At 39.5% G+C, this 14,154-nt stretch overlaps 1 protein-coding gene across 2 annotated transcripts in view; it reads right to left on the bottom strand.

Moving 5' to 3' along the window:
* LOC145999753 (uncharacterized) overlaps positions 1 to 14,154 on the bottom strand; it is a 515,710-nt gene that overhangs the window by 37,607 nt on the left and 463,949 nt on the right. Inside the window, exons 6-7 of one of the 2 annotated variants that reach the window (XM_083137044.1) lie at positions 7,846 to 8,042; positions 2,559 to 2,684 (exon numbers count right to left, since the gene is read on the bottom strand). In XM_083137044.1, the coding sequence (XP_082993170.1) occupies positions 2,559 to 2,684; positions 7,846 to 8,042 (323 nt within the window). The remainder of the gene's footprint in view (positions 1 to 2,558; positions 2,685 to 7,845; positions 8,043 to 14,154) is intronic. The other variant, XM_083137045.1, reaches the window with a different exon arrangement.

Genomic DNA, 14,154 nt, shown 5'->3' with positions numbered 1-14,154 from the left:
CATGACTACTTTCATTAATTTTTCTCTTACATCGTATGTGTTTTTAAGCGATGGATTTTTATGTATGCTGGTGCAGAAGTTGTCAAAAGCTTGTTTTGAGTTTTCTTTTAATTCTTGAAGCTCTTACTTGGTCAAATAAAGTGCACGAACATGGTGATGGACAATTTGCACGGTAATACTCATGGATCCCACTGTACATGCTCGTTTGACCCAATGTTATTTGTTCATTGTATAACATAAGCCTGTATGGTCAAAGAAGATTTCAAGTGTTATCACACGTATAGGAGGGCCTATATGGTCATAGAAGATATCTTGTGTTTTCACACATTTAGGTATGATAATTTTCTGTACGAGGTTGGCAACTCCGCAAAAATAAGCGAGTTGGTAACGATGGGAAAATATAGAGATTTTTTTTATTTCTGTTCTTATCAAAAACAAATGAAAGATGGCATTAATGTAAGTCTAAGTTTGTGTTATTGCCAAGTCCTTTTGCGAGTAATATTGTGACTATTTTACTGCTTATAATCTGTTGGAAATGTCAGAGCTGAAATTTACTTGAAAGATTTGCCTCTGCAAGGTTTGTGTAAAGTAAGTATCTCAGTGGAAGTTTTTTTATTTTTAAACGTGTTGAGTCACGTGTGTTGTTAACTAGTTTCTAGTTAAAGCTATTACTCTTAATAAAGCATTAATTATGTGATTTTAATACTGTTACTTAAACACAGCAAGCCCTGGGTGTAGAAGAGTTCTCATACTCCTAGCCGGGGACGTAGCAAACATCACAACAAGCGTAGAAAATGTAATGAAACTTCAATAATGTGGATTGTTGAAATTTGGTACACTTCTTGGTAGGTTAGTAACCACACACAGTACTGGTGTTACTAGAGGATTGACAGGACAGGGGTAAAACTTTCTGGATCTCCTACGAAAAATTATGGCCTTCTCTTCAATCAATCATATATCATGGATCATTCTAAGAATAGCATCAGAAGACAGCACATCTAGCACGAACAGAATGGAAGCATAGCTGACATTTGCTGAGGGAATGATAAATAGAAGAGCCATAGATAATATTGACCCAGGTTTCATTGGCGTTTCCACCTCGTTGGCTTTGTGAACAAAGATAATAGGTGGATTCCGAGAAAGCATACACCTGTCTATTGTTGCAACTCTTCTTCACAGTGTGCGACACTGAGGTTTAGAATATAAGTGCAACGATCATCTCGTTATGAAAATTACTATTTCTATTCCTTTACTTTCTCAGTCATGCAACATTATTCTTGGTATCTGCATTTTAGGACATCCTGTAATTAGGATGGCTATAAAAAGCAACAATTGTCGAAGCTCTATCTCTAAAACTGTTGAGTTTGGGTTCTGTGTGATCTTCGATATTTCGGAGTATGGAGTAAAGAATACGACTAGAGTTTAGACACAAGCAAAAGTGTATAATTCACGAACAATATAACACAATTCGTATAAAGAACTTACATTATGATATAGACGCTAGACATCTCTTCACGAAGGACAGTAGCCTATAGATTTGGCGGTATACATATTGGGAACCAGATAACAGAAAACTGACGTTAAACAACATAACAATATCTAGGTCTGGCGCACCTTGATGATGCAGATCAGGTTTGGCGCAGATGAGCGGGTACACGACAAAAACAATGTCAGCCGTGGTAAGAAATTCAAAAATCATATAATTACTCTTTTAAAAATGTGATTTAACACACACACACAATATATTGGAGCAAAATCTTTGTACACTATGTAGACCAAACTTACATCTTGATGGTGAAAAGTTTATGCTGTCAGTCTCTAAATATTATTTTATGTAATTTATATCTTAAAAATGTGACAGAAAATAAATTGTCATCATTAGAGAATTGGTAAATTTAAAAGCCAGAATATTCAAATCAAATTTTAGAAATGCATAGTAGGTGACTGTCTTGATAGAAGAAATAAGAAATGAAAGAAAAGAGAACATGGACTTCAGGAAGACAGAAGAAATCAATATATAGAAAAATAAGACAAAGGAAAGGAAAGAGAAATAATTATTGAAACAATACCAAAGAGAGGAGAGAGAGAGAGAGAGAGAATGGAGGCAAAGAAATACTAAATAATGAATGAAACATTAGTGTAATGTAAAAGCCGTCCAGCAGAAGGATTCAAATAAATGAAAAAAAAATAGTTACTAGGCACAGAACCCAAAATGTGCTAATTTAACGAATGTATGTTCAATATTTATTTTAGTAGTGCAAAAACTACTAATTATGTACTTTGTTGCATCAAATTACATAGAGAAATGCATCAAATGATAATTTTACCAGTTTCTTTTAAGCGTGATGGACTAAAATGCATTGACCGAACATATTAGAAAATATAATTTCAAAGAAACAATAATTACTCGTTTAACTGTGTTAATTTATGCATCAAAAGTACATAAATTTTTATTTCATGTATTTCCAGTTCCACGAGTAAGAGACAAAATAGCACTATTAAAAGTTTGTAGCATATCTAGGAGAAATCCTGAAGGAAGAAAGGGGTGGCCCACTCACCAGCCCCTCCTGCAGGAACTCCTCGATAGCCAGCGTCACTCCCTTCTCGTCGCCCGTCCAGAAGACGTACTCGGCCATGTCCAGAGGCGTGTACTGGAGTCCAGAGAAGGGGTTCATTACTTGCTGCTAGAACATAGAAATGGTATCAATACACCCAACTGATGAAATTCGATTTTAATATTACAGGATGTAAAATCAAAACGAAAGAAAACATTTCCTGTCTGCACAGTTGATATGATGTTACCACCATCATGACCAAAGTAATAATCAGGAAACAGATATATATGCACTAAAGAAGTGTTTATATATTTATTATTTTTATATATATATATTACACACACACACACACACGTACACATACATACATACATACATACTGTATATACAGGGTGTGTTACTAAAGTTCGTTTCCAACGCTTAGGAGGTGATTTTTACAAGTGAAAATAAACACAAAATTCATGTGACGAAATGCCGAAAACGGCACCCATTCGGAGTTATTGAAGTGGGAAAAAGTGTGAAAATTATGTTTACAAGGAAATAGTGGCACAACGGCCAACCATATGACCGCGGCGAAGGGCATTCCACAAAGAAATGCGGCATGCTCTATTCAAAAAAGCACATGGCAGATGTGTGAAGTTGATGCGCAAGGGATTCCCCAAAGGAAGCGAATGGGTCTCTTGAAGTCATGGGGGTGGGGAAGGGTTTAGCGAGATGTTTTATCCACGGAAAGTGATATATGGAGACTGACAACCAAGAAGAAAGCGAATATCCGTAGTGGACATCACCATTACGTAAAAAAAACAAAGATGGTGGGGACGCTGCGCTAGGTTGCATATGTGTCGACATGTTTACTGTGTGCAGAGTGGAGGTGCCGAGGGAACCACATCACAGGCAATGTTCAAACTGTCTGCCATTGACTGCCAAGCAGAAATGACAACGCCGAATCAACGATTGTCTAGTGCTAGCAAACAACCCCGCGGTGTCTGCTATCGTCGCTGCGGCGACATTAATGCTTGCAACGAGATCCTCGGCCGACACGACAGGTGTTCCGTATACGAGGCGTTTCATCTCTAAGAAATGCATGATATGTACCACCACACAGGCAAACAGGGAAAATGTACGGCCCAATCAAATGGTCATGCACTATCCCACACCATCCTTTAACCGCAAACCTGTGCTGATGGTGTGCCACGAGAATTGCATGTGGATTTGCAAAATCCCAAACGTAACTGTTTTTACTATTGAAAACGCCCGTTTTGGTGAACATTGCTTCATCGGTCCACAACACCCTGTTTACAAAATTCGGGATAGTTTCCATGTGATTCAAAAACCATTGGCAAAACACCACACGTGGGTCAAAGTCCTGAGTTAAGAGGTCTTGTACCTTTTGGAGTTTGAAAGGGTACATCCCCTTTCGGATAGGACGCACCACACATTAACATGGGAGGTGTTGTGGGCACTGGCTATAGCGCGCATACTGGTGTCAGGACGATCCCTGACAGCATTTAACAACGTAACTTCACATATCTGCCTGTGCTTTTTTTTAGTAGAGCATGCCGTATTTCTTTGTGGAAAGCCCTTCGACAGCAAGATCGCCGGACGTCACTCCCATGGATTTCTTTCTGTGGGGAGAGATGAAACGCCTCGTATACGAAACACCTGTCGTGTCAGCCGAGGATCTCGTTGCAAGCATTAATGTCGCCGCAGCGACGATAGCAGACACCGCGGGGTTGTTTGCTCGCACTAGACAATCGTTGATTCGGCGTTGTCATCTCTGCGTGGCAGTTAATGGCAGACAGTTTGAACATCGTCTGTGATGTGGTTCCCTCGGCACCTCCACTCTGCACACAGTAAACATGTCGACACATATGCAACCTAGCGCAGCGCCCCCACCATCTTTGTTTTTTTTTTTACGTAATGGTGATGTCCACTACGGATATTCGCTTTCTTCTTGGTTGTCAGTCTCCATATATCACTTTCCGTGGATAAAACATCTCGCTAAACCCTTCCCCACCCCCATGACTTCAAGAGACCCATTCGCTTCCTTTGGGGAATCCCTTGCGCATCAACTTCACACATCCGCCATGTGCTTTTTTGAATAGAGCATGCCGCATTTCTTTGTGGAATGCCCTTCGCCGCGGTCATATGGTTGGCCGTTGTGCCACTATTTCCTTGTAACCATAATTTTCACACTTTTTCCCACTTCAATAACTCCGAATGGGTGCCGTTTTCGGCATTTCGTCACATGAACTTTTGTGTTTATTTTCACTTGTATAATCACCTCCTAAGCGTTGGAAACGAATTTTAGGAACACGTTCAGTACTTGTTGTCGATGCCATAATAAAACACCGTTGTCCAACGTCCTGTGTTCTGCCTCTTCCCTACGAGAGTCTCCTGCATCCAGACTTCATCTGGTGTCTTCACTGGAAGGTACTTTCCATACACTTTCAAATGTATATCTTAACACCAAGAATTTCGCGAAATACCAATTATTAACTTTAACACATAAAGTACTAGGCAACAAACAGCCTGCATATCTATCTGAAAAACTGAACACAAATTCGAGCAGACATGAACATGTAACACGACGAAAAAAAATATTGTCAGTCCCAGTACATAATACGACCACCTACGGAAAATCATTTACCGTAACTGCCACTAAAGAATGGAATTCCGTCCCAACCTCCCTAACATCCATCAACAGCCATAAGCTATTTAAAAAGAATCTCAAACAGTATCTACTGGCAAGGCAGCGAAATACTTCATCACGAGCAACTTTTCATTCATAAAAATACTGACTGTAACATTTGGCAACTGTGTGCATATAAATCTTATAATTTCATTATTTTATTTCACTTCATTATTATTATATTTTTCATTGTTCCAGATTACTGAATGTATATGTACATGTACTAAAACAAAAGCAACTAACATTAGATACCTATGTTCAACAATTTATAGGTAAATCTGTTTTTTCTTTTTTCATTATCTATACATATACGCGTATATACCTATATATTTAATTGTTCTTATTTGTATTGATATGTAATCCGTTTCATGTTTTTATTTTTATTTTTTTCTCAATGTATATTCTTTATTCCATTGTATTAATCTCCCAGACAAGGGTCTGTTGTAAGAACGCCCGCTCCAATAAAGGCCATTTTATTATTATTATTAAATTTTTCGAGTTGTCCCCTGTTCGCGAGAAATAAAATAGTTGCCATGACTTATGACTTAACCCACGTGTGTGTGTATATATATATATATATATATATATATATATATATATATATATATATATATATATATATATATATACACACACACACATATATCCATGTTTACCGTCACTACTATAAATCCTTATCTTACCTCTTTTGGACTATTAACGGAAGGGCTATATATATATATATATATATATATATTTCTTATGATCAAAATATGACATTAAATACGGACTTACAATTGTTAAAAAATGGCAATTTTCGTTAACCAGATGCTGACCTAGATAAATAAAATGTATTAGACTTACATGGCATTAACTTTAATGCAAAATTGAAATACAAAATGTATTTTATGGTTTGGTACCAAAACAACAGATTAACAAACTTTATTTTGTACCCTGTCTCAGCTATCCCTGTAGCAGGCGAACAAAAACAAATATCTGCACAAGAAGTGACGCAAGACGGATCTACCAATGAACACGTGAGAGGGAACGGGATTGGGTGGAGTGGAGAAGCAACTGCAGTTACCAGCTTTAAAACAGCGTATACTGCTTCGCTCTGCCCACTCGATTTCCCCCCCTTCTGTGCCGCTATGCGCGACTTTGCTCCAGAGATAGTTGCGTATAAGTGCTGAAACGAGAATATTCCCCTGTTGACCCTGAAAAGAGCTTTATATTGACTAAAACGTATGTACAATATGACATTACGTGATGGGGGTTAACTCCACAAGTTTGCATTCCCTATTTGACAAGAGTTTTAGAATATTTTAAAGATTTAACATAGCCAGAGAGAAGAATACGAGAGGATAGAGATGAAAGGAACACCTCTTCTGCCTCTGGTATTAACACAAGAAGGAAAATATAGTTGCCTAAGAGCATGTCCGAAAATATGGAAGTTATAGGTTAAAAATAACTAAAATATGTTCAAAAGTGGCGAAAGGTGGGGGGGGGGGCAACTGTCCCCCTTGCCCCCCTTAATCGCCGCCACTGTATGAAAATAATTAAATTTGTAGTTTATGTGAGTCTTTGTTCATAAACAAGCAAACTACAGGGAAATATTAATTGCATATGGCGCATTCTGATACCAAAATAAAGTTTTAGCGGAATTTGTTTCCAAATTTAACTGTTTACAATATGAATATTTGCAGTGTGTTTCTGTCATTCTAAAATAAGAAAGAATTTGTTGTTATATTTACAAATTGGTATATTATCTAAATAATTAGTACAGTGTAGTCGTGATTATAATCGTATTTAATCAATAATAATTATTATGGTATTAGGCAGGGCCGGATTAAGACGAAATTGGGTCTGCTGCTGCATACCGTCGATGTTTTTGTATACAACTAACTTTCAAGGTGAAAATTTTACCATCTGTGCCTAGATGTCCGAAATTGGGGCTCCAAATTTCATTCTAAGATTTATTTTCAGGTTAATATAGCAAAAGAAAACTGTTGAGCTTTCGGAAAATTCTCGTCTGTTTTCATCTGGGCCTATTTCAGGAATGGGCCTAATGCTGCAGGATCAATAGCACCCACCCGATGGCGCAGTGTAATCAAGACGTCGCTTTGTAATCAAGAGGTATAGGGTTCGATTCCTGGTGGAGGCACATAGTGGGTCCGATCCCACTTTAAACTGTAGGTCCAGTCCCGATTAGCCTTATGTGCATAAAGTGGACTTAAAACACCAACTCAATCAATTATTATTGGTATCACAAATCATTCATCGTCCACAATGAAACGTATTGGAATAACGAAGTCTCACACCTTCAGATGGTAAGTTCTGATTGGTTAACGGGAATGTGGCGGGTATTCAAACTAAGCACTGTTTACAGCACACATTTCAACAAGAAAGTAGCGATTTCTGGAGGAAAATAATGTGGTTTTCGAATGCCCCGTACACATAGTTATCAGACACAATTCTCACGTTATTATTATTTAATGTATTTGGATTGTTTTGATTGTATTTAACTTAATATTGTGCTTTTGTTTCCCTACATTCTCAATAAGTTGATTCAAACTATATGCATTATATCACCTCTATTAAAAATAGTTGATTTCTACTCACGTTTGAGCCCGCCGACCGTCTTTCGCCATTACTTGTGACGTCATCTTGGTCCGACCCCGATACTACAGTCTTGTGGATGCCTCGAGAGGGAACATCTACTTCAGTTTCCACCCGCGTCGCCGGAGTGGCGCTGTCGGCGTCCTGGGAGGAGTCCACCTTCCGGTCCACAGATGCCACCACCTTCCCGTTCTCGTTCACTGCAAGCACGTGGGAGACACAAAGTAAGTCATGTGCTGAACGTTCACAGAGGTATCTGGTTGATTTGTAAAGGTCTAATTATACCTAGGGCTAGGATTTTAATGCACATTATAATACCAAAAAATGCTCTATAAAAATGCAATAATGCCCTAAAAACCACACAAACTGTTCTATAAAGATGCTATAATGCCCTAAAAACCACACAAACTGTTCTATAAAGATGCAATAATGCCCTAAAAACCACACAAACTGTTCTATAAAGATGCAATAATGCCCTAAAAACCACACAAACTGTTCTATAAAGATGCAATAATGCCTTAAAAACCACACAAACTGTTCTATAAAGATGCAATAATGCCTTAAAAACCACACAAAATGTTCTATAAAGATGCAATAATGCCCTAAAAACCACACAAACTGTTCTATAAAGATGCAATAATGCCTTAAAAACCACACAAACTGTTCTATAAAGATGCAATCCTGCCCTAAAAACCACACAAAGTGTTCTATCAAAATGCAATAATGCCTTAAAAACCACACAAACTGTTCTATAAAGATGCAATACTGCCCTAAAAACCACACAAAATGTTCTATAAAGATGCAATACTGCCCTAAAAACCACACAAAATGTTCTATAAAAAACAATAATGCCCTAAAAACCACCCCAATTGTTCTATAAGAATGCAATACTGCAATAAAAACCACACAAAATGCTCTACAAAACTTTCTAAATACTCTTTGACAACAAACGTAAGTGTTCATTTCACCAATGCCGCATTAAAATGCATCAATAACGACATACGTTAGGCTGTCAAAGCAAAGAGTCAGCCGATTGTCTTAACTGAGACTTAATCATTGAAAAGCTCCTTGCCAGCTCTACTAAGACTAGAGGAGCATAGTGGAATTACACTATGCCACCAGCGTACAAATCCTCTGGTAGCTCTCCAGTAGAAAATTTTTCTCCAGACAAAACATCAGCTACTGAATATAGCGTTGTCAACCCTTCATTTTTGTTCAAAACCAGAATCATTTTCCTGGCTACTTCCTTTCCCACTTTCCCAAGAACGTTTTCTAAGTCGCTTTCTTTCACGAGGTCTCTTTGTTCCAGAAGGAAAGATTTATCAGATATCATGAAATCAAAGTTGTTGTTCTGAAACTTTCGGCAAGAGACAAGTGTGTTGGTTTTTTTTAGGAGAATAAACAATAAATTAAGAAAAAACGAAAACAAGGTCTCTGCGCTAGTAGACTCGAGAGCACTCCACCAATGAAAGCATGACTGCAGCTACCAACTGTTGCAGCAGCGCGCAGTGCTTCGCTCCACCACTTGCTTTCTCTCCATCTCTGCTGTTATGCGCGGCCTTTATTGATCGATTGGATTGGATTGGATTGATTTGGTGTTTAAAGTCCACTTTATGCACAGTAAGGCTAATTCGGACTGGACCTACAGTTTAAAGTGGGATCCGAACTACTATGGACCTCCACCGGGAATCGAACCCGGGACCACTTGATTACAAGGCGACGACGTTTATTGATCGAGTACTACTTGCGCAGAAGATATATTTTTCTTCTCTTGCTCCAAAGATTCCCGGGACAGGGTATGGTTAACTGTTGGCAATGCAATGTAACGTTAGTGGAACATTTAGATATTCCGGGTTCGATCCCGGCGGGGAAGAAACTGTATTTTTTCACCTGTTCAAGCCGGTCCGGCGCCCACCCAGCGTCGTATAATGTGGGAACCTGGAGAAAACTCTGGGGGAGGGGGTAAAGGCGGCCAGGGGCGCGGTGCTGATAACATCACCCCCACCTTCGGCCGTGATCAAGAAAGTATGGTGCCCTAACTCCACACCTCTATACGCCTCCATGGCGTGGTGCAAAGCACAGGGAGCACTTTACTTCAATCTGATTGTGAACTTATCGCTCATTAAAGCATTCATGTTCCTTCCCAACTGTTTAAGGAGAAGCTGTTAACTGCAGGGTTTGAGCTAACTTTCAGTTACAGAACTAACTGTAGGTTAAGGACATGCGATACAGTCTCCACGGGACTCTTCCCAAGCTCTTCCGTTCGTGGTAGTGTGCCAACTTAGCTCTCTTGGAGCCAGATCTGACTCTTTCGTGCACTCGTTCGGCTGTGAACTGGGACGTCCACCCCCGTGCCCCACTATGATGTCATCACTGGCTCCGGTCCACATAGACCAACTTTTGCCATAATTATACATTTTGCACGTGACGTGATATTATTATATTGGCTGCGTCGCCCCACTCCCTCTTATCTCCCCAGCTACTTTCGTGTTCGACGTGAAATTGACATAATATTGTCATCAGGGAATTCTTTATTTTTGATTGCATACGACCATCAGTGGATTATTGAGATGGGCAATGCCGCCGGTTCTAGATGTTGAAAACTAAGAATAAATTGTCATCAATGTAAAGTTACCGATAATAGCAGTGCCCCACCCCTTGACAACTAACATTACCCTAGAAGGCACTTCATCCAGTCTTCGTTAATCTAGCTTATTGAAAGTCAGTTATAACTCCATTTAAGGTGCAATTTAGTTCTTTTATGAGCATCAGGTTTGGCAACATTGCCAGGAGTCAAGGAGAAAAGCATGGATCACATGGGAGTATGCTTTGATTCGTTCTCTTGGGAATATCAAACTTCCGATTGAATAGAAAAAGATGTCAACGGGAAGAGAGCAGTTTGAAGATGCATTTCACCAGCGGAAAAGTCGAAACTTCCATTTGATTAGCCGTAACTTGATGTTGAAGTTGATTCCCCATAAGGAATACATGGGATACCGAAAATTCTTATTCATCATATTTTTCAAACATCGTGTCCAGTTTAATAATCAACATAAAAAAACGCTTCCACTTGCAACATGGAGAGATATTCATACTCTTGGATACACGCAGGGTTTTTTTTAGTAGCAGTGCCCATTCGGGTGATATTGAAATAAATGCACAATTGGTGCGTAACTGTATATCATCTCCTTAAGAAAACCGAGGTTTTCATAAACTCCGAGTTGCGTGCTATAACTTCACCTTAAACTTGCTTTCAAAAACCTGCTCTTATGGTCTCCGGCCTGTTCTTTTGACTGGTAGACTAAACAATGTAGAAAAAAGAATTAATCATAGGCGTGCACAGACCCTGTGATTAAGGGGAGAAAGAAAAGCCTCATCCATCTCACTGTTTTATTGCATTGATGGGTACCAAACAGGTGCGTATATAGTGTGTGTCCGAATCCACCGAAAATCACTCTTCTTAGAAGAATGCCAGCTTCCGTGGCACAAAAGTTCTCTGTTCCCGTCTCTCATTTATTTTCCTTCTGAAAAACTCAATATGCTGACCAAGGCAGAAATTTATTTTATTATAAGACATAAACTAAACGTAACGTTTCAACCTTCTAGCAAGGTTTTCTTCAGACTCTGCACCAAGTACAAATGTAACAAGATACAAAACAGGACGTTATATATACATGGACGTCCGCAGGAGTTTTTCCAGGGAGGGGCAAGGAAGGTATTTTTTTTCCAGGGGGTCAAACAAGGCACATTTTCCCCAAAAATAGTGTTGTTCCCTAAAAACAACATTGCTTAATTTTGAATTTATGGTGTTCATGCAATAATTAACACATATTATTGTGACTAAAATTAAATTATATGTGTGAAATACATAATTTTTGGTTAACTTTCATTTTCCAGGGGGGGGCCACGGCTCCCACCTGCCCCCCTTCCGGACGCCCATGTGTCTATATACACAAACATTACTCCCCTCCAGACTATTAGAAAGATGTTCTGGAACAATCTAGCAGATGGCTTTCCCTTGTCAACTGAACTTTCACCTGAAAGAGAATGTGGTTGGACTCTTTATCTCACGCTCTATTTCCTTCATTCTTCTTCCTTCTTCTCTCCTCTTTCTCTCTTGTCGTTTCCACTCTTTCTAACACCTTCTTCCATTCTTTGTTTATCTTCAGTCCCCCATTCCAGTTCATTGTGTATATATATCGTCCTGTTTTGTACCTTGTTACATTTGTACTTGGTGCAGAGTCTGAAGAAGACCTTGCTAGAAGGTTGAAACGTTACGTTTAGTTTACGTTTTATAATAAAATAAATTTCTGCCTTGGTCAACATATTGAGTTTTTCATATCATGGAAACAAGGCTTAATGGTGTTATAATTTTCCTTCTCTGTGGTTCAAACTAATTTACCGTATAAACATGATTTTGTACAGCAGATTCATAACAACTACACATAATTTATTTATGTCCAATGTGTGACCAATTCATTGTGCGACCAGGTAACTCAACTAGGCTATCGAATAAAATACGTGTGTCTTAATAACAAGTAATTTGCTGGAGAACGAAGTGAGATAGACAAATTACATAGGAAATAAGACCGCCGTAGTTGCTTGGAACTTTCGTCGCCTTGAAAATGCCTTATCTTTTAAAGAGAATAGTATTGTTTAATAACGGTAATGTATTTCAATACACTAAATTTCCAAGTGAGAGTATTAGGAGGGGCAGTTGCCACCCTTTGCCCGCCCCGTGCGCACGCCTATGGAATTGATTGATTGATTTAGTTTATTTTGCTTCGCTATTCTTCCACTTTTGGCTAAGCGCGAGGATGAGAATGATTGACTGATTGAGTTGTTGTTTTAAGTCCAGTTCATGCACAGTAAGGCTAATCGTGACTGGACCTACGTTTTAACGTGTGATTCGAACCACTATGTGCCTCCACCGGGAATCAAACCCGGGACCCCTGCGCCATTGGGGAGGCCCAAAGATGAGAATGAATGGTGTAATGGGTGAAGGGACCCCCACAGAGGAATATACTGGCCATGAGTCCAGACGCCAGGGCCTCGTTACTGCAAAGTTCAAGTCAATCTATATCCTGTCCCAGCTAACTGTGGAGCACGGCCACGCATAGCCAATGCGAAGCAGGGAAATCGGGTAACTCCAATCCCCTCCATTACGCAATCCCGTTCCTCTCACTGTTCATTGGTGGAGCCGTCTCGCGTCACGACTTGCGCAGAGACGTGTCCTCGTTCGTCTGCTCCACAGATAGTTGGGACAGGGTATAGTGTGTACTACGGGGTAGGGAGGTTGGCAGTTGCGTGTCTTGTCACCCCTTTCACGTCAGAAGAAGAATTCAAAGTGATATCTAAACCATCATATCTTAAGCCGGCCTCCGTGGTTACCACAGGGCGCTACGACGTCAAAGGCCCAGGGTTCGAATTCCGAATCGGGCACCACTCATCCTCATCTTCGCGATTGGCCAAAAGTGGCAGAAATGCGAAGTAAAAGAAACCAAATCACAAACCACCATATCTTCAGTTAAAACATAATTTCTTTCCTTTCAAGAACACTATTGTTTACATTCCTATATACAGGGTGTCCAAAAATGAATTTTACCATTTCTGGTAAGAACACTTTCAAATTGTTACATTCATTTCGGGACACCTTGTACAATTCCGTATAGTCACCGGAAGCAAGATAGAGGCTCCACACGTGACGGAAGATTCCAAAAGACCAGGTTCCTCCGTAATGTCACAACGAGAGGAATTTTTAGCTAGAAAAGCCGAATAAATTTATAACCCTCCATGCTCCTGTAATGCCACCGGCACGGGCCCATAATCCAAGCCGGCGAAGAAAGACGATTTATATCCCGTGATGTCATCCACACGAAAATCCTCAGAGGAAGTGAAGAAAAGAATTCTCTGCGAGTTTATTTTCCAGTGACAGAAGACATAATTTGTTATTTCTTAAATGAAGAAATATGACGGAATATGAATTATACATATATTCAGAGAATTCTGCAAGAAGCTGGACTCTTTCTTGAAGATAATATTCGCTGAGTGTCTAACAGTCAGAGGAAGATAATGCATTAATGGACTTTCATGATACTTGCCAGTTTCCCTTCCCAATTATTACACAGTATAAGCATAATATTAATATTTATGTAATGCTGTCTCCTTTGCGACCGCGTCATCTATCCACATCTCGAAAAGCAACACAGTAAAGAAAATGGCTGACGTGGCTTGATCGGTTAAATTTATTCCACTTCTACTCTGTCGTAAGCGAGAAGGGGAACACGGGATAGAAAGCTTTAGACTGGCTGA

This window comes from Lepisma saccharinum, chromosome 15 (assembly GCF_977018435.1).
Source record: "Lepisma saccharinum chromosome 15, izLepSacc3.1, whole genome shotgun sequence".
Lineage (NCBI taxonomy): Eukaryota > Metazoa > Arthropoda > Insecta > Zygentoma > Lepismatidae > Lepisma > Lepisma saccharinum.
The sequence above is the reverse complement of the archived record's forward strand: the minus strand, read 5'-3'. Positions and strand labels throughout refer to the sequence as shown.